We start from the raw sequence: 26,190 nt of genomic DNA, 5'->3' as shown, positions 1-26,190 counted from the left end.
ATTTCCTGAATATATTTATATTTATTCTTTCTAACTACATAAACCCATATTGTATCAACGTCATTATTTGTCATATAGACATATGATTTTTTTCTGTTATTTTCTGTTTTTTATTCATATTATGTATGTTGATATTAATGAATTTTATTAGTGGTTTTTATGCAAGGTATTAAGCTTATATTGGCAACAACGATAATAAGTTTATATATTGATATGCACGAGATTACGAATTTTAAAAGTGTATTTATGCTCCTGAAGTTGGGTTCCATATATCCCTGTTTGTGTATACAAACAAAAAAAAAATAGTTGCTATGGTTACCAGAGATCCTTATCCAATAATATTATAGCATTTACAGACGTCTGGTCGAAGCGTCATAACCGGTACCCGCTACTTCCGGTGACGCATGCGGCGTTTACCTCACTTCCGGTAGCGAGCTAGTTTAATATATAAAACATAACTCTAAGCCCTAAATATGGTTCATTATTTCTTCCCTTTACTTGTTATTGCACTAACAGACACTCACTACTAAGTAATAATACCCGCCATGACCGCCTGCAGCGGCGGGACGGATGTTCATAACAGGAACTGACGTCACTTCCCGTTCTGAGCCGCTACTTCCGGTTACGGATGTAGCGTGCACAATAGAAAAATAGTTTGTTTTATTTTACTAAAAATGTATTCCCATCTAAACCGCTCTATTCTGCAACATTATAAGTGTATATAAATTAAATTCTAAAGGTTATATTTGACTTCTGGGTCCGTACAGCTCCGGGACCGGAAGTACATGACATGTGACTTAGCCAATCAATTAACTGACAGCTATTGTTATAAATTTGAACTGTGTTGTACAGTGTGTAATCTCCTGAGGAAGCCTACACGAGGCGAAACGCGTTGAGAGACTGACCTACCTACCTACTGCCTGTATCATTGAGCTAAGCTTTTTATCTCTAACGTCCTAGTGGATGCTGGGAACTCCGTAAGGACCATGGGGAATAGCGGGCTCCGAAGGAGGCTGGGCACTCTAGAAAGATCTTAGACTACCTGGTGTGCACTGGCTCCTCCCACTATGACCCTCCTCCAAGCCTCAGTAAGATTTCGTGCCCGGCCGAGGTTGGATGCACACTAGGGGCTCTCCTGAGCTCTTAGAAAGTTATAGTCTTAGAATTTGTTCTTTTCAGTGAGACCTGCTGGCAACAGGCTCACTGCAGCGAGGGACTAAGGGGAGAAGAAGCGAACTCGCCTGCTTGCAGCCGGATTGGGCTTCTTAGGCTACTGGACACCATTAGCTCCAGAGGGATCGACCGCAGGCCCAGCCTTGATGTTCGGTCCCGGAGCCGCGCCGCCGTCCCCCTTACAGAGCCAGAAGCAAGAAGATGGTCCGGAAAATCGGCGGCATGAAGACTCAGTCTTCACCAAGGTAGCGCACAGCACTGCAGCTGTGCGCCATTGCTCCTCTCACACACTTCATACTCCGGTCACTGAGGGTGCAGGGCGCTGGGGGGGGGCGCCCTGAGGCAGCAATAAAAACACCTTGGCTGGCAAAAATACCTCAATATATAGCCCCAGGGGCTATATATGAGGTAAATACCCCTGCCAGAAGTCCATAAAAAACGGGAGAATAGGCCGCGAAAAAGGGGCGGAGCCTATCTCCTCAGCACACTGGCGCCATTTTCCCTCACAGCTCCGTTGGAGGGAAGCTCCCTGGCTCTCCCCTGCAGTCTACAAGGGTTAAAAAAAGAGAGAGGGGGCACTAAATTTAGGCGCAGTATAAATTATATATATATATATATAGATATAAAGCTATAGGGGACATAACTCAGTTAGTCCCTGCAGTATATAGCGCTCTGGTGTGTGCTGGCATACTCTCACTCTGTCCCCCCAAAGGGCTTTTGTGGGTCCTGTCCTCGTTTAGAGCATTCCCTGTGTGTCTGCGGTGTGTCGGTACGGCTGTGTCGACATGTTGAATGAGGAGGCTTATATGGTGACGGAACAGAGGCCGATATATGTGATGTCGCCCCCTGTGGGGCCGACACCAGAGTGGATAGAGAGGTAAAAGGTATTAACCGACAGTGTCAACTCCTTACATAAAAGGGTGGATGACGTAACAGCTGTGGGACAGCCGGCTTCGCAGCCCGCGCCTGCCCAGGCGTCTCAAAGGCCATCAGGGGCTCAAAAACGCCCGCTCTCTCAGATGGCAGACACAGATGTCGACACGGAGTCTGACTCCAGTGTCGACAAGGTGGAGACATATACACAATCCAATCCGTGACTTGATCCCGGCAATAAAAAATGTGTTATACATTTCTGACTTTAACCTCTATAAATGGGTTTTAGGTTTGGGGAGAAAAAACAGGCAGTGTTTTGTTCCCCCATCAGATAAATAAATAAATGAAGTGTGTGAAAAGCGTGGGTTCCCCCGTTAAGAAACTGGTAATTTATAAAAAGTTACTGATGGCGTACCCTTTCCCGCCAGGAGGATAAGTTACGCTGGGAGATATCCCCTAGGGTGGATAAGGCGCTCACACGTTTGTCAAAAAAGGTGGCACTGCCGTCTTAGGATACGGCCACTTTAATAGGTACCTGTTGATAAAAAAAACAGGAGGCTATCCTGAAGTCTGTATTTACACACTCAGGTACTAGACTGAGACCTGCAGATAGTGCTGCTGCAGCGTGGTTGGTGACCCTGTCAAACAGGGATAATAGTTGGCAAACATAAAAACATATTAAAGACGTTGTCTTATATATGGGGGATGCACAGAGGGATATTTTGCCGGCTGGCATCCAAAATAAATGTAATGTCCATTCTGTCAGGAGGGCATTAGAGACCTGTCACTGGACAGGTGATGCTGACTTAAAAAGCGCATAGAGAGCCTTATAAGAGTGAGGAATTATTTGGGGATGGTCTCTGGGACCTCGTATCCACAGCAACTGCTGGGAAGAAATAATTTTACCTCAGGTTTCCTCACAGAAAAAGGTACAGTCCTTTCGGCTTCAGAAAAGCAAGCGGGTCAAATGGCGCTTCCTTTCTGTACAGAGACAAGGGTAGAGGGAAAAAGCTGCACCAGTCAGCCTGTTCCCAGAATCAAGATTCTTCCCCCGCCTCCTGTGAGTACACACCATGACGCGGGTGCTCCACAGGTGTAGCCAGGTACGGTGGGGGGCCGTCTCAAAAATTTCAGCAATTAGTGGGCTCGCTCACAGGTGGATCCCTGTTTCTTCCAAGTAGTATTTCAGGGGTACAAGCTGGAATTAGAGATGTCTCCCCCCAGCCGTTTCCTAAAATATGCCTTGCTGACAACTCCCTCAAGCAGGGAGGCTGTGCTAGAGGCAATTAATAAGCGGTATTCCCAGCAGGTAATACTCAAGGTGCCCCTACTTCAACAAGGACGGGGTTACTATTCCACACGGGTTGGGGTACCGAAACCGCATGGTTCGGTGTGACCCATTTTATATTTAAAATCCTTGAACATAAAAAAATTCAAGTTCAAGATGGAATCGCTCAGGGCGGTTATTGCAAGCCTGGACGAGGGGGATTACATGGTATCCCGGGACATCAAGGATGCTTACCTGCATGTCCCCATTTACCATCCTCGCCAGGAGTACCTCAGATTTGTGGTACAGGATTACCATTACCAAGTCCAGACACTGCCGTTTGGACTGTACATGGCACCGAGGGTGTTTTATCAAGGTAATGGCCGAAATGATGATACTCCTTCAAAAAAAAGGGAGTTGTAATTATCCCGTAATTGGACAATCTCGTTATAAGGGCGAGGTCCAAGGAGCAGTTGGTAGTCGGGGTAGCACTATTTTGGAAAGTGCTACAACAGCATAGGTGGATTCTAAACAGTCCAAAGTCACAGCTGGTTCCTATGACACGTCTACTGTTCCTGGGGATGGTTCTGGACATAAACCAGAAATAGTGTTTCTCCCGGAGGAGAAAGCCAAGGAGTTGTCATCTCTAGTCAGAGACCTCCTGAAACCAAAATAGGTAGCGGTGCATCATTGCACGCGAGTCCTGGGAAAAATGGTAGCTTCTTACGAAGCAATCCCATTAGGCAGGTTCCATACAAGAACTTTTCAGAGGGACCTGTTGGACAAGTGGTCCGGATCGCATCTTCTGATGCATAGGCTGATAACCCTGTCTCCAAGGACCAGGGTATCTCTACTGTGGTGGCTGCAGAGTGCCCATCTTCAAGAGGGCCGCAGGTTCGGCATACAGGACTAGGTCCTAGTGACCATGGATTCCAGCCTTTGAGGCTGGGGGGCAGTCGCATAGGGAAGAAACTTCCAGGGACTTTGGTCAAGTCAGGTTATTTCCCTACACATAAATATTCTGGATCTGAGGGCCATTTACAATGCCCTGAGGCCAGCAAGGCCTCTGCTTCAAAACCAGCCGGTACTGATCCAATCAGACAACATCACGGCAGTCGCCCATGTAATCAACAGGGCGGCACAAAAAGCAGGATGGCGATGGCAGAAGCCACAAGGATTCTCCGATAGGCGGAAAATCATGTGTTAGCACTGTCAGCAGTGTTCATTCCCGGAGTGGACAACTGGGAAGCAGATCTTCTCAACAGACACGACCTCCACCCGGGAGAATGGGGACTTCCTCCAGAAGTCTTCCAATAGGATTGTACACCATTGGGAAAGGCCACAGGTGGACATGATGGCGTCCCGCCTTAACAAAAAGCTATAAAAGATATTGCTCCAGGTCAAGGGACCCTCAGGCGATAGCTATGGACGCTCTGGTAACACCGTGGGTGTACCAGTCGGTTTAGGTGTTCTCCCCTCTGCCTCTCATACCAAAGGTACTGAGAATAATAAGAAGGCGAGGAGTAAGAACGATACTCGTGGATGGCCAAGAAGAGCTTGGTACCCAGAACTTCAAGAATTTATATCAGAGGACCAATGGCCTCTGCCACTCAGTCAGGACCTGCGGCAGCAGGGGCCCTGTCTGTTCCAAGACTTACCGCGGCTGCGTTTGACGGCATGGCGGTTGAACGCCGGATCCTGAAGGAAAAGGGTATTCCGGAGGAAGTAATTCCTACGCTTACTAAAGCCAGGAAAGAGGTTACAGCAACTCATTATCACCGCATATGGCGAAAATATGTTGCATGGTGTGAGGCCGAAAGGGCCCCAACAGAGGAATTTCAACTAGGTCGATTTCTGCATTTCCTGCAAGCAGGAGTGACTATGGGCCTTAAATTGGGTTCCATTAACGTACAGATCTCGGCTCTGTCGATTTTCTTTCAAAAAAGAACTAGCTTCAGTACCTGAAGTTCAGACATTTATAAAAGGAGTGCTGCATAGTCAGCCCCCGTTTGTGCCTCCTGTGGCACCTTGGGATCTCAACGTGGTGTTGAGTTTTCTTAAAATCACTTTGGTTTGAACCACTAAAAACCGTGGATCTGAAATATCTCACATGGAAGGTGGTTATGTTATTGGCCTTGGCTTCTGCCAGGCGAGTATCAGAATTGGCGGCTTTGTCTTGTAAAAGCCCTTATTTGATTTTCCATATGGATAGGGCAGAATTGAGGACTCGTCCCCAGTTTCTCCCTAAGGTGGTGTCAGCGTTTCACCTGAACCAGCCTATTGTGGTGCCTGCGGCTACTAAGGATTTGGAGGACTCCAAGTTGCTAGACGTTGTCAGGGCCCTGAAAATATATGTTTCCAGGACGGCTGGAGTCAGAAAATCTGACTCGCTGTTTATCCTATATGCACCCAACAAGCTGGGTGCTCCTGCTTCTAAGCAGACTATTGCTCGTTGGATTTGTAGTACAATTCAGCTTGCACATACTGTGGCAGGCCTGCCACAGCCAAAATCTGTCAATGCCCATTCCACAAGGAAGGTGGGCTCATCTTGGGCGGCTGCCCGAGGGGTCTCGGCTTTACAACTTTGCCGAGCAGCTACTTGGTCAGGGGCAAACACGTTTGCAAAATTCTACAAATTTGATACCCTGGCTGAGGAGGACCTGGAGTTCTCTCATTCGGTGCTGCAGAGTCATCCGCACTCTCCCGCCCGTTTGGGAGCTTTGGTATAATCCCCATGGTCCTTACGGAGTTCCCAGCATCCACTAGGACGTTAGAGAAAATAAGAATTTACTCACCGGTAATTCTATTTCTCGTAGTCCGTAGTGGATGCTGGGCGCCCATCCCAAGTGCGGTTTATCTGCATTACTTGTACATAGTTATTGTTAACTAAATCGGGTTATTGTTGAGCCATCTGTTGAGAGGCTCTATTGTTTCATACTGTTAACTGTGTTTCATATCACGAGTTGTACGGTGTGATTGGTGTGGCTGGTATGAGTCTTACCCGGGATTCAAAATCCTTCCTTATTGTGTACGCTCGTCCGGGCACAGTACCTAACTGAGGCTTGGAGGAGGGTCATAGTGGGAGGAGCCAGTGCACACCAGGTAGTCTAAGATCTTTCTAGAGTGCCCAGCCTCCTTCGGAGCCCGCTATTCCCCATGGTCCTTACGGAGTTCCCAGCATCCACTACGGACTACGAGAAATAGAATTACCGGTGAGTAAATTCTTATTATTACTTTATTCTTATTTTTATTTGTTTATTAAAAATACGTTTTTGTTATACAAGACAGTTTTTTGAAATTTTGTGAACAGCATACTACATGGGACCTGCTTGGGTTACTTGGATAAAGGTTTATCCTATATGCATGACTAAAGCATTGATGTGGTACGCATGATATATAGGGGAGGGACCCTCAAGTTATTTACAAAGGTACTACACTATATGGCGATGATCTTTGTCTCCTGATATATAGGTGGGGAACAGCCACTGGAAAAGAGAGACTGATAGGCCTGGTTTCAAGATTACTTCATGTACTTAACTCCTATTTGCGTGTCTATAATATACCATTTATTCAAACTACTACACCATATGGCGCTTGTTCTTCTCCCCTACCTCCACAGAAATTCATGACTGAACATACCCAGGTCATTTTCTGAGGAACTAAGCTGCCACCAAAGAAGTTTGGAAGATGTTCATAGGACCCGGAAAATATTTGCTAGATCACTTTGGATTTTGACTGATTACAATTGACTGAGATTTTGCTTGGTGATATCTGGTGACCCTTGGAAGGGATTTCCGAACGTTGGATAAGCGCACCGATGTACAAAAACATTTTTTCACACACATATATATATATATATATATACACACACATATACATATACACACACATTTACCTTATATTTTCCATAAGCACTTACCTAACTATTTACACTTTTAATTAACAAACACCATATACCACGAACTGTTTTTCCTAATACCACTTCATGGTATCCTCAATAACATTGCAACATCCTTAACTATTCCTGTAATTCACTGCTCCATGCACATTGCAGCCTCCTTAATCAATTCCCCTATGATCAGGGCAGCCAAGAGAAATTCTGGGCCCCGGTACAACAAATTCCTGGGCCCCGCAGCCTCCACTGGTGGAGGTGTGACCACAGCGTGCTGAGGGCATGGCAACTCTTTGGTAGCGTGTCTAGCACATTAGAAGCACCCACTCACAGAAGCATGGCATGCCTCCAGGCCAGGATAGTAGTGAGCCTGGCTGGGCCCAGGTACTTTTCAGGGGTCATGGCCTAATAAAAGGAGGTGTGGACCTGGGCCCCTCTATCAGACCAGGGCCCAGGTAATTTGTACCTTCTCCCCCCTCTCTCAATGCCACTGCCTCTGATTAACACTCAAACTTTTAACCTATCTATGTACACTAACTATAACATCCTCAACCTGTCACCATAAGAAACACACCTCCCCCAACTATACCTATCGCTCTCTTCTTCTGCCTCTACTATCTGGTGACATATCCCCAAATCCAGGTCCCATCCACATACCACACTCACATTCAGCTGATTCACAATGGAATATAAATCCAACAAACCTTATAAACATAGCCACTCCTGCAGCACTGTCACATGGAGGCCTCCACTTCACTCACACCCCCAGGCCTGGTAAATGTAAAGGAGGTGGGGTTGGAATTTTACTGTCCAAATCTTACACACACACACAGTTTTACCACCTGTTCTTTCACTCGCATTTACATAATTTGAAGTACATTCTATTAGGATTTCACCCTTTTTTCTCTGCATGTTGCAGCCATCTATCGCCCACCTGAGCAACCCACAAAGTTTCTGGAAGAGTTTTCTACTTGGCTCCCTCACCTTTTTATCCTCCGACATCTCCACCATCATTATTGGTGATTTCAATATCTCTATTGACAGTCCACAAAATCCCCATGCCTCCAAACTACTCTCTCTAACCTCCTCTCTTGGCCTCTCCCAATGGACTGACTCCCCTACTCATCAGGACAGCCACTGCCTTGATCTTGTATTCACCAGACTACGCTCTGTTTCTGAACTCACTAACACTACTTTCCCTCTCCTAGATCACAACCTTATCACCTGCTTGCTCTCCTCCATTACTTCAAACTCAATGTCCCTGATGTCTACCAAGCCTTCTCTAATCCGCAGAAATATTAAGGCTATTAATTTTCAACAACTATCTACCTCTCTTCAACCACTGCTCTCACCAATTTCTACATTCACCCCTCCTGAGACTGCTGTATCACACCTTAACCAAACTCTAGAAACAGCACTCAAAGTGGCTCCGGCTACCCATTACACTCCACAGACTTAGATGTCAACCGTGGCACTCTAAATACACAAGACACCTACAAACTCTCTCACATAAAGTAGAACGCCAGTGGCGTAAATCCCGTAGTTTAAGTGACTTTCTCACATATAAGATCATGTACCACTCCTATCGTAGTGCTCTGGACAATGCCAAACATATTTCCAATCTCTCATATCTGCTCAAGCCTCTAACCTCAAGCGACTTTTTAATACATTTAAATCACTTCTTGTCCCTCCCTCACCCAACCCACCAGCCACTATCAGTGCGCAAGATCTTGCATCCTATTTCAAGGACAAGATTGATAAAATACGAAATGAAATGGTATGCTCTTCCAAAGCCAGTGACCTACTCAATTCCCTATCTGAAACCTCTAACACCTTCTCTTCATTTGATCCCACAAATGAAGATAAAGTATCTGCACTCTTCTCATGTGCCTACTCTACTACCTCTCCTCTTGATTCTATACCCACACAAATTAGTAAATCTCTGTCTCCTGTGCTCATCCCAACCTTAACTAAAATCTGTAATCTCTCTCTGTCTACTGGTCTCCTTCTTTCTCTGTACATGCAGTAATTACTTCCATTCTGAAAAAACAAAATTCTGACCCAAACACTCTCGCAAACTACCGTCCCATCTCTCAGCTCCCATGCCCCTCCAAGCTACTTGAGAGACTTGCCGACATTCGCCTCACACACTTTCTTAACTCACACAGCTTACTGGACCCACTTCAGTTAGGATTTTGTGCCCAACACTCCAGAGAGACAGCACTAAGGTAGTGAATGATTTGGTCACTGCTAAATCTAAAGGCCATTACTCACTACTTATTCTCCTTGATCTCTCTGCTGCCTTTGACATTGTTGACCACTCTCTCCTCATACAAACACTACAATCCCTAGGTCTTTAGGACACAGGCCTTTCTTTGTGGTCATTCGACTTATCTAATCGCTCCTTTGGTGTTCGTTTCTCTGATTCCACCTCCTCTTTGCTACCTCTATCAGTTGGAGTACCGCAAGGCATAGTCTTAGGTCCTCTGCTTTTCTCTATCTATACCACATCTCTTGACAAACTAATCGGCTCTTTTGGATTTCAGTATCATCTGTATGCAGAGGATACGCAAATCTACCTATCCTCCCCAGATTTTTCACCATCTGTATTAGCCCGTGTCACTGAATGCCTTTCTGCCATTTAATCTTGGATGACATCTCGCTACCTAAAACTTAATATTTCCAAAACAGAATTAATTATATATTTCTACAGGCCAATAGTAGTTCCCAACCTGATATCTCTATCACTGTTGATAACTCAGCAATCATCCCTACCCAGAGAAGCTCGCTGCCTAGGTGTCATTCTTGACTTTGATCTGTCCTTTGTTCGCCAAATTCAATCGGTCTCAAAAGCATGTTACATACATCTTAAGAAACATATCCAAAATACGACCATATCTTACACAAGATACAGCAAAAAATAAGATTTTACTAACGGTAAATCTATTTCTCGTAGTCCGTAGTGGATGCTGGGGACTCCGTAAGGACCATGGGGAATAGACTGGCTCCGCAGGAGACAGGGCACTTTAAGAAAGAATTAGGATACTGGTGTGCACTGGCTCCTCCCTCTATGTCCCTCCTCCAGACCTCAGTTAAGGAAACTGTGCCCGGAAGAGCTGACAGTACAAGGAAAGGATTTTGGAATCCAGGGTAAGACTCATACCAGCCACACCAATCACACCGTATAACTCGTGATAAACTTACCCAGTTAACAGTATGAACAACAACAGAGCATCAGATAAGCCTGATGCAACCATAACATAACCCTTATTTAAGCAATAACTATATACAAGTATTGCAGAAGAAGTCCGCACTTGGGACGGGCGTCCAGCATCCACTACAGACTACGAGAAATAGATTTACCGGTAAGTAAAATCTTATTTTCTCTAACGTCCTAGTGGATGCTGGGGACTCCGTAAGGACCATGGGGATTATACCAAAGCTCCCAAACGGGCGGGAGAGTGCGGACGACTCTGCAGCACCGAATGAGCAAACACAAGGTCCTCCTCAGCCAGGGTATCAAACTTGTAGAACTTTGCAAAAGTGTTTGAACCTGACCAAGTAGCCGCTCGGCAAAGCTGTAATGCCGAGACCCCTCGGGCAGCCGCCCAAGAAGAGCCCACCTTCCTTGTGGAGTGGGCTTTCACTGATTTTGGAAGCGGCAATCCAGCCGCAGAATGAGCCTGCTGAATCGTGTTACAGATCCAGCGAGCAATAGTTTGCTTTGAAGCAGGAGCACCCAGCTTGTTGGATGCATGCAGGATAAACAGCGACTCAGTTTTCCTGACTCTAGCCATTCTGGCTACATAAATCTTCAAAGCCCTGACTACATCCAGTAACTCGGAATCCTCCCAGTCACGAGTAGCCACAGGCACCACAATAGGTTGGTTCATATGAAAAGATGACACCACTTTTGGCAGAAATTGTGGACGAGTCCGCAATTCTGCCTTGTCCATATGGAAAACCAGATAGGGGCTTTTATGTGACAAAGCCGCCAATTCTGACACACGCCTAGCCGAAGCCAAGGCTAATAGCATGACCAACTTCCACGTGAGATATTTTAACTCAACGGTTTTATGTGGCCAAACCAGTGTGATTTCAGGAAACTCAACACTACGTTAAGATCCCAAGGTGCCACTGGGGGCACAAACGGGGGCTGAATATGCAGCACTCCCTTTACAAACGTCTGAACTTCAGGAAGAGAAGCCAGTTCTTTTTGAAAGAAAATGGATAGGGCCGAAATCTGGACCTTAATGGACTCCAATTTTAGGCCCAAAGTCACTCCCGACTGTAGGAAGTGGAGGAAACGGCCCAGCTGGAATTCCTCTGTAGGGGCATTCCTGGCCTCACACCAAGCAACATATTTTCGCCATATACGGTGATAATGTTTAGCCGTCACGTCCTTCCTAGCCTTTATCAGCGTAGGAATAACCTCATCCGGAATGTCTTTTTCTGCTAGGATCCGGCGTTCAACCACCATGCCGTCAAACGCAGCCGCGGTAAGTCTTGGAACAGACAGGGCCCCTGTTGTAACAGATCCCGTCTTAGAGGTAGAGGCCATGGGTCCTCTGTGAGCATTTCTTGAAGCTCTGGATACCAAGTCCTTCTTGGCCAATCCGGAACAATGAGTATTGTTCTCACTCCTCTTTTTCTTATGATTCTCAGCACCTTGGGTATGAGAGGAAGAGGAGGAAATACATAAACCGACTGGAACACCCACGGTGTCACTAGTGCGTCTACAGCTATCGCCTGAGGGTCTCTTGACCTGGCGCAATACCTCTGTAGCTTTATGTTGAGACGGGATGCCATCATGTCCACCTGTGGCAGTTCCCATCGCCTTGCAATCTGTGTGAAGACTTCTTCATGAAGTCCCCACTCTCCCGGGTGGAGGTCGTGTCTGCTGAGGAAGTCTGCTTCCCAGTTGTCCACTCCCGGAATGAACACTGCTGACAGTGCTCGTACGTGATTCTCCGCCCATCGAAGAATTCTGGTGGCTTCCGCCATCACCACCCTGCTCCTTGTGCCGCCTTGGCGGTTTACATGAGCCACTGCGGTGATGTTGTCTGATTGAATCAGCACCGATTGGTTGCGAAGCAGGGTCTCCGCTTGACTTAGGGCGTTGTATATGGCCCTTAGTTCCAGGATATTGATGTGAAGGCAAGTCTCCTGACTTGACCACAGACCCTGGAAATTTCTTCCCTGTGTGACTGCCCCCCACCCTCGGAGGCTTGCATCCGTGGTCACCAGGACCACAGAAGAGACACCCTGGCCCTGGGGGATAGGGTGATCAGCCGATGCATCTGTAGATGCGATCCGGACCACTTGTCCAACAGATCCCATTGAAAGGTCCTCGCATGGAACCTGCCGAAGGGAATGGCCTCGTATGACGCCACCATCTTTCCCAGGACTCGCGTGCAGTGATGCACCGACACCTGTTTTGGTTTTAAGAGGTCTCTGACCAGTGTCATGAGTTCCCGAGCCTTCTCCGTCGGGAGAAAAACCTTCTTCTGGTCTGTGTCCAGAATCATGCCCAGGAAGGGCAGACGCGTCGTAGGAATCAGCTGCGACTTTGGAATATTCAGAATCCAGCCGTGCTGTTGTAACACTTCCCGAGAGCGTGCTACGCTGATCAGCAACTGCTCTCTGGACCTCACCTTTATGAGGAGATCGTCCAAGTATGGGATAATTGTGACTCCCTGCTTTCGCAGGAGCACCATCATTTCTGCCATTACCTTAGTAAATATTCTCGGTGCCGTGGACAGACCAAACGGCAACGTCTGGAATTGGTAATGACAATCCTGTACCACAAATCACACCATAAAATCCCCTTCCTCCAGACTTGCGATGACCGCTCTGAGCGATTCCATCTTGAACCTGAACCTTTTCAGGTATATGTTCAGGGATTTTAAATTCAATATGGGTCTGACCGAACCGTCCGGTTTCGGTACCACAAACATTGTTGAATAGTAACCCCTTCCCTGTTGAAGGAGGGGAACCTTTACCACCACCTGCTGGAGATACAATTTGTGAATTGCTGCTAACACTATTTCCCTCTCTATGGGGGAAGCTGGCAGGGCCGATTTGAGGTAACGGTGAGGGGGCATCACTTCGAATTCCAGCTTGTAACCCTGAGACACAATCTCTATAGCCCAGGGATCCACCTGTGAGTGAACCCACTTGTGGCTGAAATTTCGGAGACGCGCCCCCACCGGGCCTGGCTCCGCCTGTGGAGCCCCAGCGTCATGCGGCGGATTTAGAGGAAGCCGGGGAGGACTTCTGTTCCTGGGAACTAGCTGTATTGTGCAGCTTCTTTCCTCTACCCCTGCCTCTGGCAAGAAAGGACGCACCTCGGACCAGAGTCTTTTATATGCCCCAGGGTCAGTACTATAGTATCCTTGTCCAAGGTATCAAGTTCCTCAGATAAGGTATCTGTCCATGCTGCTACAGCACTACACATCCAGGCCGACGCAATCGCCGGCCTTAGTAGGGTACCTGAATGTGTATAAATGGACTTCAGGATACCCTCCTGCTTTCTATCGGCAGCATCTTTTAGGGTGGCCGTATCCTGTGACGGCAGGGCTACCCTCTTGGATAAGCGTGTTAAAGCTTTGTCAACCCTAGGGGAGGATTCCCAGCGTAACCTGTCCGTTGGCGGGAAAGGATACGCCATAAGCATCCGTTTGGAAATCTGCAGTTTTCTATCTGGAGATTCCCAAGCCTTTTCACATAACTCATTTAACTCATGTGAAGGGGGAAAGGTCACCTCTTGCCTTTTTTCCCCATACATATAAACCCTCTTGTCAGGGACTGGGGTTTCCTCTGTGATGTGAAACACATCTTTCATTGCTATAATCATGTAGCGGATGGCTTTAGCCATTTTAGGCTGCAACTTTGCATCATCGCCATCGACACTGGAGTCGGAATCCGTGTTGATATCTGTGTCAACAACTTGGGATAGTGGGCGCTTCTGAGACCCCAACGGCCTCTGCGCTGTAGGATCAGGCATGGGTTGAGACCCTGACTGTCCCAAGGCTTCAGCTTTATCCAACCTTTTATGCAAGGAATTAACATTATCATTTAAAACCTTCCACATATCCATCCAATCGGGTGTCGGCGGCGACCCCAAATTAATTTGTACCCGCTCTGTTTCCACATATCCTTCCTCATCAAACATGCCGACACAAGCGTACCGACACACCACACACACAGGGGATGCTCTATTTGAACACAGTTCCCCCACAAGGCCTTTTGGAGAGACAGAGTATGCCAGCACACACCCCAGCGCTGTATTACCCAGGAGTCACACAGTAACTTAGTGTTAACCCAGTAGCTGCTGTATATACTGTTTTTGCGCCAAATTTATGTGCCCCCCCTCTCTTTTTACCCTCTTTCTACCGTGATTCTGCAGGGGAGAGCCTGAGGAGCTTCCTCTCAGCGGAGCTGTGGAGAGAAAATGGCGCTGGTGAGTGCTGAGGAAGAAGCCCCGCCCCCTCAGCGGCAGGCTTCTGTCCCGCGTTTTGTGTAAAAATAATGGCGTGGGCTCATGCATATATACAGTGCCCAACTGTATATATGCTGCTTTTGGCAAGAGGTACCTAATTGCTGCCCAGGGCGCCCCCCCCCTGCGCCCTACAGTGACCGGAGTGTGTGGGTTTAGTGTGGGAGCAATGGCGCACAGCTGCAGTGCTGTGCGCTACCTCATATGAAGACTGGAGTCTTCTGCCGCCGATTTCGAAGTCTTCTTGCTTCTGACGCCGGCTTCTGTCTTCTGGCTCTGCGAGGGGGACGGCGGCGCGGCTCCGGGATCAGACGACCAAGGGTGCGTTCCTGTGTACGATCCCTCTGGAGCTAATGGTGTCCAGTAGCCTAAGAAGCAGGACCTATCTTCTAGTGAGTAGGGCTGCTTCTCTCCCCTCAGTCCCACGTAGCAGAGAGTCTGTTGCCAGCAGATCTCTCTGAAAATAAAAAATCCTAACAAAATACTTTCTTTCCTAGCAAGCTCAGGAGAGCTCACTAAGGTGCACCCAGCTCGTCCGGGCACAGATTCAAACTGAGGTCTGGAGGAGGGACATAGAGGGAGGAGCCAGTGCACACCAGTATCCTAATTCTTTCTTAAAGTGCCCTGTCTCCTGCGGAGCCCGTCTATTCCCCATGGTCCTTACAGAGTCCCCAGCATCCACTAGGACGTTAGAGAAACTCTGATCCATGCTCTTATTATCTCCCGCATTGATTATTTTAATAGTCTCCTGACTGGTCTTCCCAAACATAGGCTCTCACCACTACAATCCATTTTGAAAGCAGCTGTGAGGCTAATCTTCCTTGCTAGAATTTCATCATCTGCAGATCCGCTCTGTTAGCCCCTCCATTGGTTACCGGTATTCTACCGTATTAAGTATAAAATACTTTTACTTACATACAAGGCTATTAACCAAACTGCACCAACATACATCTCTTCACTCATCTTCCTAACCGAACTCTTCGCTCTGCACAAAATCTGCATCTCTCATCCATACGTATTACTTGTTCCCATTCAAAATTACAGGACTTTATCTGGGCGTCACCCACTCTGTGGAATGCCCTCCAACGCACAATAAGATTTCATTGTGCTGTACACAGATTCAAAGAAACATGTGAAAGATGCAGTCTCAAAAATGTGAGTAAAATGTTTTGTTTTTATATTTGAAAGCTTCATGTTTTCTTCGGTGAACATAAAGCTGATGTGACTAGCCAAAAAGCTTAACTCTGCCAGAAACGTTGTGGCATTTCAATATGCATTTTAAAAACACCAGACAGGATTTTCTTCATGTACTTTCAAAAATGAAATCCTCCTAGGTCTTCTTCCATGGAGACCAGTCACTCAAGGAGCATTGGATGTTACAATCAGACACTGATGTACCTAGACCTTGGGAGTTCAGCTTATATCTCTTTGGAAGTTTTCCTTTGCTCTTTGTCTACCATTCTCACAATCCTTCTTTTTAATAGAAGGTCGATACTACACTTGCGGCCGTGTTCAGGAAGGTTAGCTAAAGTACCATTGAATTTAAACTTTTTAGTATTTAAAACTGTAGTCACGAGAACAACAAGATGATTGAGATGGTAATTTAGCCTTAACATATAACATGCTTCTCTTTTTTCTTCCTGATCTCAGACAACTCTCTCCTTTGTTTTCTCTGGACCATTTTCAGTGTGGTGCACACAATGATACCAAACAGCAGAGGAACTACTTTTCCCCCATGAGATGCTAGTTCAAGTAAGCAATTAGTTTGTCATTTTAGAATATCTTCAGAGAATAAGAAATAATTTATCTTTTATGAAGTCTTTTCTTAATCTCATAACATAAAATTGGCGTGCAGTTATATTTGACACAATAGCTTTTAACTGCCTCATTTTCAAGGAGGAATTAAGCTTTAAGGAATCAATGAGCTGTAAGGGTACCAACAAATTTGTCCAAACGTGTTTACCATGCACTAGGCTTTTTTGTTAGAAGAAAATTAACCCACCAGTATGTTTTTGGATTGGATGTTTGAATAGGAAACAAAAAAAAAATCCATGCAAACACAGTGAAAACATACACACTCCAACAAATATGACTATGGGGGACCTCAGTGCTGTAATACAGCAAGCTAATCATTGCACCACCACGTACAATGAGAAATATAGTGCCTAAATATCACTATAATTTAGATAATGGAGAGCAATATCCCATACATTTTTCCCAATTAACAACGCCTGCCAATTATAATCAAGCCTTATTGTATATTTTTGAGTTTGATCACTATTTATGATAGTTATTATTAGTGTTCATTCTAGCACAATGCACTCATCAATGAGGAGGGAATATTTAAATACATCACGTATAAAATGTTGCCCTAAAAAATTTAAATATGCCCCCCTCACTGATTAGGTGCAGGGTGCCAGAATGAATACTAACTTATGCTCAAACTGTCCCTAATGCATCAGAATCCCCATCACTATTAGAGAAAGCATTTAAAAATAAATTAGGTACTAAAGAAATTAACTGTATGACATCTAATTAATGTAAAGTACTTTATGTCTGAACCCAAAACAAAATATAAATCATAACAAGTAAGCATGAAACCCTTCAGAGAAGATAGAACTTTTACAGAAGCAATGTTCTAAAAACATACGGTACCTTGCGAGATATAGGTTCCTGATTCTCCATCACCGTGTACCAACTAACAAGCTTGTTCCAGCCTTCGGTAGGCAACAGAATGTAATCAAGTTCATCAATAAGATGCTCCTTGAGAGACTGTGTGTCAGTATCTGCAAAACAGACTGTCAGTATTTACAAATGAGAAATCTAACCAATAATAAAAAACACAATAAGTTATACAAAGTTTGTGATATATCACTACAGAGGTTTAAAACAGCAAAAGTGGGCCAATATATCAACAAAGGTACTACTGCTGACTACAGAAACAAACCTACTGTATCACCAAACACATGGATCTCTACTTTCACAGTATATGTATACAACTATACATGTAGGCTATAAAAAGATGTTAAATAATAATAAAAACTAAACAGCGAATTTAAGACAAAATGTACTGCACTGATTAATAACTTAGAAGTTCAGTTTTGGGTCCGTACACTGTCTAGTGAACTCTGTGTGTAAAAAGGAAAAAAACGAAAAGAATACACAACCCGCTGAACCCCCCCAAGCCCTAAATACAAAATACAATAAAAAAATAACCAGTATTTCTATGCTTTCTTTGCTTAGCAAACTGTATACCAAAACAGCATACCTGATATGTTTAAACAAGATAATTAGTGGGGGAAAAATCAGACACTAATGACCATTAATATCATTTCTATGCACCTAACTACACTGGACTGCTGCATAGGGAGCTTGGAAATCCTTCTATATGTATTCACCCAGGATTTTATTCCTTCGCTGGGATATCGAGTCCCACTCGACTGCAACTGATGTTCGTGGGACATATCAGCCATTCTGAGGGGCATGGGGTAAGCAATAAAACTAAACTGATCTTTCCCACTGGTCCAGATGATAGTCATTGGTAGGACACCAGGAAGTGCCATCGGAATGGTCGAGAACATTTTTTTAAAGTGGCAATAATTTACAAGGCATGGGTTTGCCTTGTAAATGATTACTGCTTTAAAAAAACCCTCTGAGATTGGCCGGCATCCAGCATCTCCGGCAAACTCGGACCCTATTACTTATGCCCCAATAACTATTAAGGGGGCACTTCATTTGAAAGAGGAGACTCCCTGCATTAGGGGCCTAATTCAGCATGGATCGCTATTCAGAGAAATCGCAAATTTCGATCAAACGACTGCGTATGTGTAGTGTTCGGACTGCGCATGCGTAAGGGGAAATAGCGACAGAAATTGCGTACAGATCTTAATCGCAATGTAGCCGCTGTTTGACTGACAGGAATCCGGCACTTCTGGGTGGAAACCTGACGTTTTCTGAGTGTGCCAGAAAAAATCTGCATCCTTTCCTGTAGATTTATTCCCTGTAAAAGGGAATAAAAAATATAACCTTACTATGTACAGCCTTCATTTTTAAGTTTAGGATGAGAGCATCTTTAAATAACATGAATTCTCTGAAAGCATAGTTTAAAAAATAGTAAAGAAAAAAAAGTTTAAAATATTAGCTGGCATGTAAATCTTTGAAAGCACTGAAAAAAATGGAATTGCTTATATTACTGCAGAGATAAACTTCCTTTTTTTGTTTATTCCGATTCTATTTTCATAATTTACAAAATTTTGTCTCTTCTTGTTCAAACTACAACACAATTAAATACAGTCAGTTTTCAGTTCAAACAAAAAAACAAAAACATTACATTCAAAGGAAGCGAGACATTAAGCCTAAAATTACACTTATTTTGTAAAAACACCTATCCCAAGTAATAATACCAGAGGCCAATGACATGCACACAAACTGTGCATGTTATTATGTACAAATTAAAAATATAAGGGAATGACCTTTGAGGAGTCCGGAATTATCGATAGGACCTGGATACACATTCTGATCTCCCATCTGGTACTTGTCCCAGCTGTCAAAACCCACATATTTCTTCCACTGCTTGAACCAGCGACTATCAATCAAGTACCTTAAAAACAAAGTTTGCAATGAAAGAATAGTAAACAAAAGCACACATCAATACAAGTGAGAGCAGTAACAGTAGCATGAAAAATGCTTCATAGTCTTGAAAATAAGCAATTAATATATAGATAACAGAAACTACCAATTTAATAAACGCAACATAATAAAAACAAGATTTAAAAAAGAAAAAAAAAATGGTAAAAGAAGGATGGAGTTATATGGCCAAAACCCTATTAGCCCAGTTTTTTGGAGAAAAAATTCTTGTTTTCGTGTGATAACACTTGGATTCCCGGACCCATGTGTTATCGCGGCTCTGAAGGGCTGCTTATCGGGGGATCAATGAGTGTCGACATCAGGGGATCAGCACGCGGGCCATTGAGACTAATAGGATAGCCCCAGCAAATATTAACAGCAGTAAATTACTGCTGCTAATAGGATATGGTCCTTATACCAAACTTTCAATTCTTAAGTGATATTGGTGGATATGGTTCTTAGTAAATTGCAGATTAAGGGAGGTATCCAATTAGATCCAGACCGTTTTCAGCTGGTGAAAACGGACGGATATCACTATTCATGACCAATGGTCATTATCGCGGCATCCAATTAGGGTCTGTTAACATTGGCAGAAAACAAACCAGCGATTGCACAAAAACACATGGGATCGGGGATAAGTTATCGCGGCTCCGGCAGTCGTTTATCGCAGATTATGCGTTGGGGGCCTGAAGCACTACCGACTGCAGATAATTGGATACCCCCCTAAGAATGAGGTTTCTCTCACAAAAGTACTGCTTATGCCTGAATAACTTCACACAAATTAAAATAATTTATAATTGTAATGTATTCATTTGAATGCATTTGCTATACATTCCAGCTATAGGATATCTGCAGCTAAAATTTATAAACTGCACTATATAAACTGCCTCACAAGACCTAGGACTTCTGTCCTTTTCATGTTGATCTTCAAGTCAAAGACTTCCCTTCATTTTCTTGAATGATGACTTTTCCATTGATAAAATGCATTATAGAGTGTATGTGTTGTTTAGGGAATTTAGATGGTAATATCCAGTCGGGCAGGGATTGATGTAAATAACTAAATATTCTCTTGAAAGCACTGTGATGATTTCACATACTGAGAAATAAAACATTAATATTGCTTAAAATAAAAAATCTCTTGTAATCCTTATGGTGTGTACACACGGTGAGATATTTTCTTACGATTTTGACTATAGTCAAAATCGTAAGATTAGTTAGTGCAGATTGCAAGGTGAAAGTCACCTTGCGATCCCGATTCGATGCGCGGTCCCGCGTGATCGGCATCGCAAGCCTATATAGACTGTGCAGGCAAGTCAATTTTGACTATCTCTATAGAAGAGATATGGGTATATGCAATTGCGGTCGAATTCATGAAAATGTCGAAAAACGGGGCATTTTCAACAAAAAAAAGTCTGTCGAATTGGATTCGACAATGCAATACAGTACTTTTCGACAAAAAAACTGCCGTTTCAGATTCGACTTTTTGCAATTCGACATTTACTCAAATTAGACATGTCTGCAATGGTAAAAATGCGGCTTTTCGACAAAAGTATATTCAATTGAAGAATGTCGATTCGACAACAGTGCTTTTCGACACTCATTTCGTCAATTTCAGTCCGCCTCATTTTGCTGGCGGAATCTAATAAAAAAATTTAAAAACATGTTTTTTGTGTGTGTTTTTTTTATTGCTAATAGCATATCTATTTATATTAGAAGGGATTATGTACTTGGTTTGTCTATTAGGAGCCACAAGTATTATTTATATATTTTTTAAAAGAAAATTATTTTTTTTTACTGACTAAAATAATATGGAGATATCAGAGCATGTTTTTCAGTGGAAAGGGGTGGGAATGGGTTAAAAATTCTGAAAAAAAAATGCGTGGGGTCCCCCCTCCTAAGCATAACCAGCCTTGGCCTCTTTGAGCCGGTCCTGGTTGTAAAAATACGGGGGGGGGGGGGGGGGGAATGACAGGGGATCCCCCGTATTTTCACAACCAGCACCGGGGCTCTGCGTCCGGTCCTGGTGCAAAAAATACGGGGGACAAAAGACGTAGGGGTCCCCCGTATTTTTCACACCAGCACCGGGCTCCACTAGCTGGAGAGATAATGCCACAGCCGGGGGACACTTTTATATTGGTCCCTGCGGCCGTGGCATTAAATCCCCAACTAGTCACCCCTGGGGTACCCTGGAGGAGTGGGGACCCCTTAAATCAAGGGGTCCCCCCTCCAGCCACCCAAGGGCCAGGGGTGAAGCCCGAGGCTGTCCCCACCATCCAAGGGCTGCGGATGGGGGGCTGATAGCCAAGTGTCAAAATAAAGAGTATTGTTTTTTGTAGCAGAACTACAAGTCCCAGCAAGCCTCCCCCGCAAGCTGGTACTTGGAGAACCACAAGTAGCAGCATGTGGGGGGGAAACGGGCCCGCTGGTACCTGCAGTTCTACTGCAAAAAAAATACCCAAATAAAAACAGTACACGCACACCGTGATAGTAAAACTTTATTACATACATGCACGCCGACACACACATACTTACCTATGTTCACACGCCGACTCGGTCCACTTCTCCAAGTAGAATCTACGGGGTACCTGAAAAAAAATTATACTCACCAAAATCCAGTGTAGATCTGTCCTCTTCTACTTGTAATCCACGTACTTGGCAAAAAAATAAAACGCAAAACCCGATCCATGCACTGAAAGGGATCCCATGTTTACACATGGGACCCCTTTCCCCGAATGCCGGGACCCCCCGTGACTCCCCAAAGACTTGTCACCTCTGCGAAGATTTCTTGGTGGAGGCCCCACTCTCCTGGATGCAGAACGTGTCTGCTGAGGAAGTCTGCTTCCCAGTCTACTCCCGGAATGAATATTGCCGACAGAGCTTGTAGATGTTTTTCTGCCCAACTGAGGATTTTTGTCGCCTCTGCCATTTCCGCTCTGCTTTTAGTTCCGCCCTGCCTGTTTATGTATGCTACTGCTGTTACATTGTCCACCTGGATCTGCACGGGACGATCTTGAAGAAGATGTACCGCTTGTTGAAGGCCGTTGTAAATGGCTCTTAGCTCCAGAACGTTTATGTGAAGGCAGGCTTCCTGTTGTGACCAACGTCCCTGGAAGTTTTCTCCCTGAGAGACTGCTCCCCAGCCTCGGAGACTTGCATCCGTGGTTACCAGGACCCAGTCCTGAATCCCGAACCTGCGTCCCTCTAGTAGGCGAGAGCTGTGTAACCACCACAGGAGCGAAAACCTGTTTTTTGACGACAGGATTATCTTTCTGTGCATGTGTAGGTGTGACCCCGACCACTTATCCAACAGGTCCCACTGGAATACTCTGGCATGGAACCTGCCAAACTGTAAGGCCTCGTAGGCCGCCACCATCTTCCCCAACAACCGAATGCACTGATGGATCGACACATTTGATGGTTTCAATATCTGTTTTTACCATTTTCGGGATTTCCAGAGCCTTTTCCAGCGGAAGAAATACTCTCTGAACTTCTGTGTCCAGAATCATCCCGAGGAAAGACAATCTTGTCGTTGGTTCCAACTGTGACTTTGGGTAATTTATGATCCACCCGTGTTGTTGGAGTATTGACAGAGAGTGTGATATGTTTTGTAACAACAGCTCCCTGGATCTCGCCTTTATCAGGAGGTCATCCAGATAAGGAATTATATTGACTTTCTGACGAAGGAGAACCATCATCTCCGCCATCACCTTGGTGAATACCCTCGGCGCCATGGAGAGACCGAAAGGTAACGTCTGGAATTGGTAATGGCAATCCTGAACCGCGAATCTCAGATAAACCTGGTGAGGAGGATAAATGGGAACATGCAGGTAAGCATCCTTTATGTCCACAGACACCAAGTAGTCCCCTCCTCCAGACTGGCAATCACTGCCCAAAGTGATTCCCTCTTGAACTTGAACCTTTTTAGGTAACCATTCAGATCCTTTAGATTTAGGATCGGTCTGACCGAACCGTCCGGCTTCGGAACCACAAAGAGGCTTGAATAAAACCCCTCCCTTGTTGTGACAACGGTACCAGGACTATGACCTGGTCTTGACATAATTTTTGGATTGCCGCTGTTACTGCTTCTCTTTCTGACGGAGAAACTGTCAAGGTCTATTTGAAAAATCGGCATGGGGGAACGTCTTGAAACTCCAGTTTGTACCCCTGGGATACTATTTGCAACACCCAGGGATCCAGGCCAGACAGAATCCAATCCTGGCTGAAGAGTCTGAGACGTGCTCCCACCCGAGCGGCCTCCCGCAAGGGAGCTCCAGCGTCATGCTGGGGATTTGGCAGAAGTAGGGGTAGACTTCTGCTCTTGGGAACCTGGAGCCGCTGTGGGCTTCTTTCCCCTTCCCCTTTCCCTTCCTCTACCTGCAAAGAAGGGGAACCTCTCGTCTTTTTGTATTTATTGGGCCGAAAGGACTGCATTTGCGGGTGATAGGTCTTTTTTGCCAGTGCAGGCGCAGAGGGCAAAAATGACGACTTTCCTGCGGTAGCCGCCGAGACTAACGCATCCAGGCCCTCGCCAAATAAGGCCTCACCTTTATATGGCAGAGCCTCCATGTTTCTTTTGGAATCTGCATCTGCGTTCCTCTGGCGAATCCACAACGCCCGCCTAGCCGATACTGCCATGGTAGCGGCGTGTAAACTCAAGAGTCCAATATCCTTCATTGCTTCCAGCATGTAGGCGGCAGCGTCCTTGATATTCCCTAACTTAAGGAGTACATCATCTTTATCAATCGTGTCAATTTCTGATGTCACGCTTTCTGACCATTTTTCAATAGCGCGACTCACCCATGCGCAGGCAACAGTGGGACTAATCAGTGTACCATTGGTAACATAAATGGATTTTAATGTCGTTTCCATTTTGCGGTCTGCCGGCTCTTTAAGAGAAGCCGTGCCAGGAGCAGGGAGAATTACCTTCTTTGGCAACCTGGAAAGTGCACTGTCTAACACAGGGGGTGACTCCCACTTTTTCCTGTCCTCAGCCAGGAAAGGGAAAGCTATGTGAATCCTTTTGGGAATACGAAATCTTTTATCAGGATTCACCCACATCTCTTCAAACAGAGCATTTAGTTCGTGTGAAGGGGGGAACGTGACTTTGGACTTCTTTGCCTTACATAAATACGCCTTCTCCTGAGGTACAGGAGTGGTTTCTGTAACTTCCAACATGTCCCTTATAGCCACATATATTGTATATTTTTTGCCAATTTATGATCTCTCTCTCTGGATTCACTATCGTCGACACAAGACACAAGAGTCAGAATCCGTGTCGGTATCAGTGTTTACAACATTTGCAAATGGTCTCTTATGTGACCCAGAGGGGCCGCCCGCATAAGGAATAACAGCATCCTGAAAAATCACATCTTCCACAGATTTTCTCCAGCATGCAGCCTTAGATTCAGACTTATCTAATCTACGGTTAATCAGATGCATACTGTCACGTATCTTTCACCCATGCAGGCTCTTGGTGTGCCGGTAGCGCCACCACATTACAACTCTGTGTCCCTAAAATGGCTTCCTCCGGGGAGGAACTCCCTACCTCAGACATGCCTCACATGGACAGCACACCAACAGACACACTGGGACTTATTTTGGGGACAGACCCACATTAAAATCTGTCAGAGGGACACAGGATAGGAGCAGCCAGTTCACAATCCCAGCGCCAGTATTTCCTGTGAACACAGTATGTCCACAGCCTAACAGCGCTTTTTAAATAGTAAATAATATCAAATGCACCACAATCGCTTTGTGCCCCCCCTTAATAGCACCCTGTACTTGTCAGAGGTGGAGGAGAGGACCAGCGTGTTCTCTGCAGCCTGAGAGAGAGAAAATGGCGCTGAGTAGTGTGCTGGCTGCCTGAGGAAGAAGCTCCGCCCCCGCAATGGCGCATCCTTACACTCATACAAACACTGTAATATTTATACTGGCGGGGGTAGGGCTGTGCCAGCGGCAACTTATGCCCCCTTTTAGCCAGTTTGAGGTATTTTTCATGCTGCCCAGGCCCCCCCCCCCCCTGCACCCTGTAGTGCCCGTTTGTGTGGGCAGCAATGGCACGCTGTGGTCCCGCCAGCCGCACCGCACTTCAGCCGTCACTTACTTGATAGAAGTTCATTCTTCTTATACTCACCTGTCTTCTGACTTCTGGCTCTGTGAGGGGGGTGACGGGTGCTGTGGGAGTGAGCATCTAGAAACGGCTAGCGTTCAGTTCCCTTCAGGAGCTAATGGTGTCCTGTCAGCCAGAAGCAGAGCCATGAAACTCTGAGGAAGTTGGTTCTGCTTCTGCCCCCTCAGTCCCATGAATCAGGGAGTCTGATGCCAGCAGATGTCCCTGAAAATAAAAAACCTATCATAATTATTTTCAGAGAAACTCAGTAGAGCTCCTCAGAGTGCATCCAGTCGACCTGGGCACATTTCTAAAACTGAGGTCTGGAGGAGGGGCATAGAGGGAGGAGCCAGTTCACACCCAATGAAAAGTCTTTAGAGTGCCCATGTCTCCTGCGGATCCCGTCTATACCCCATGGTCTTGATGTCGTCCCCAGCATCCTCTAGGACGTATGAGAAATTATGTTTAGATAGTTTTGTGGATAGCTTCTACGCAAGCAGACATATACTATATTGAAATGAAACAATAAAAAAAAAAAAAAAAAAAAGAAGGTGTGGAGACCCAAAAACGTGCACAAAGCAGCCTTAAAAGTTATAAATACCCCAAAAATAGGTATGACCACGTCCAATGAAGCTAAAGACAGTACATAAATAATGGGGATTAAAGACCTGTATTGGAGCAGATTACAACAAATAGGAGATATAATTTAAAAATAAGAATTTACTTACCGATAATTCTATTTCTCATAGTCC

General features: G+C 45.3%; 1 protein-coding gene across 4 annotated transcripts in view; it reads right to left on the bottom strand.

Moving 5' to 3' along the window:
- Window positions 1-26,190, bottom strand: part of USP15 (ubiquitin specific peptidase 15) — a 258,720-nt gene that overhangs the window by 215,546 nt on the left and 16,984 nt on the right. For 2 of the 4 annotated variants that reach the window (XM_063927377.1, XM_063927379.1), the window contains exons 2-3: window positions 19,176-19,303; window positions 17,359-17,501 (exon numbers count right to left, since the gene is read on the bottom strand). In XM_063927377.1, the coding sequence (XP_063783447.1) occupies window positions 17,359-17,501; window positions 19,176-19,303 (271 nt within the window). The remainder of the gene's footprint in view (window positions 1-17,358; window positions 17,502-19,175; window positions 19,304-26,190) is intronic. The other 2 variants (XM_063927378.1, XM_063927380.1) reach the window with 1 other exon arrangement.

The sequence above is a fragment of the Pseudophryne corroboree genome, chromosome 6, assembly GCF_028390025.1.
Source record: "Pseudophryne corroboree isolate aPseCor3 chromosome 6, aPseCor3.hap2, whole genome shotgun sequence".
NCBI lineage: Eukaryota > Metazoa > Chordata > Amphibia > Anura > Myobatrachidae > Pseudophryne > Pseudophryne corroboree.
This window is presented reverse-complemented; position numbering and strand designations above follow the sequence as displayed.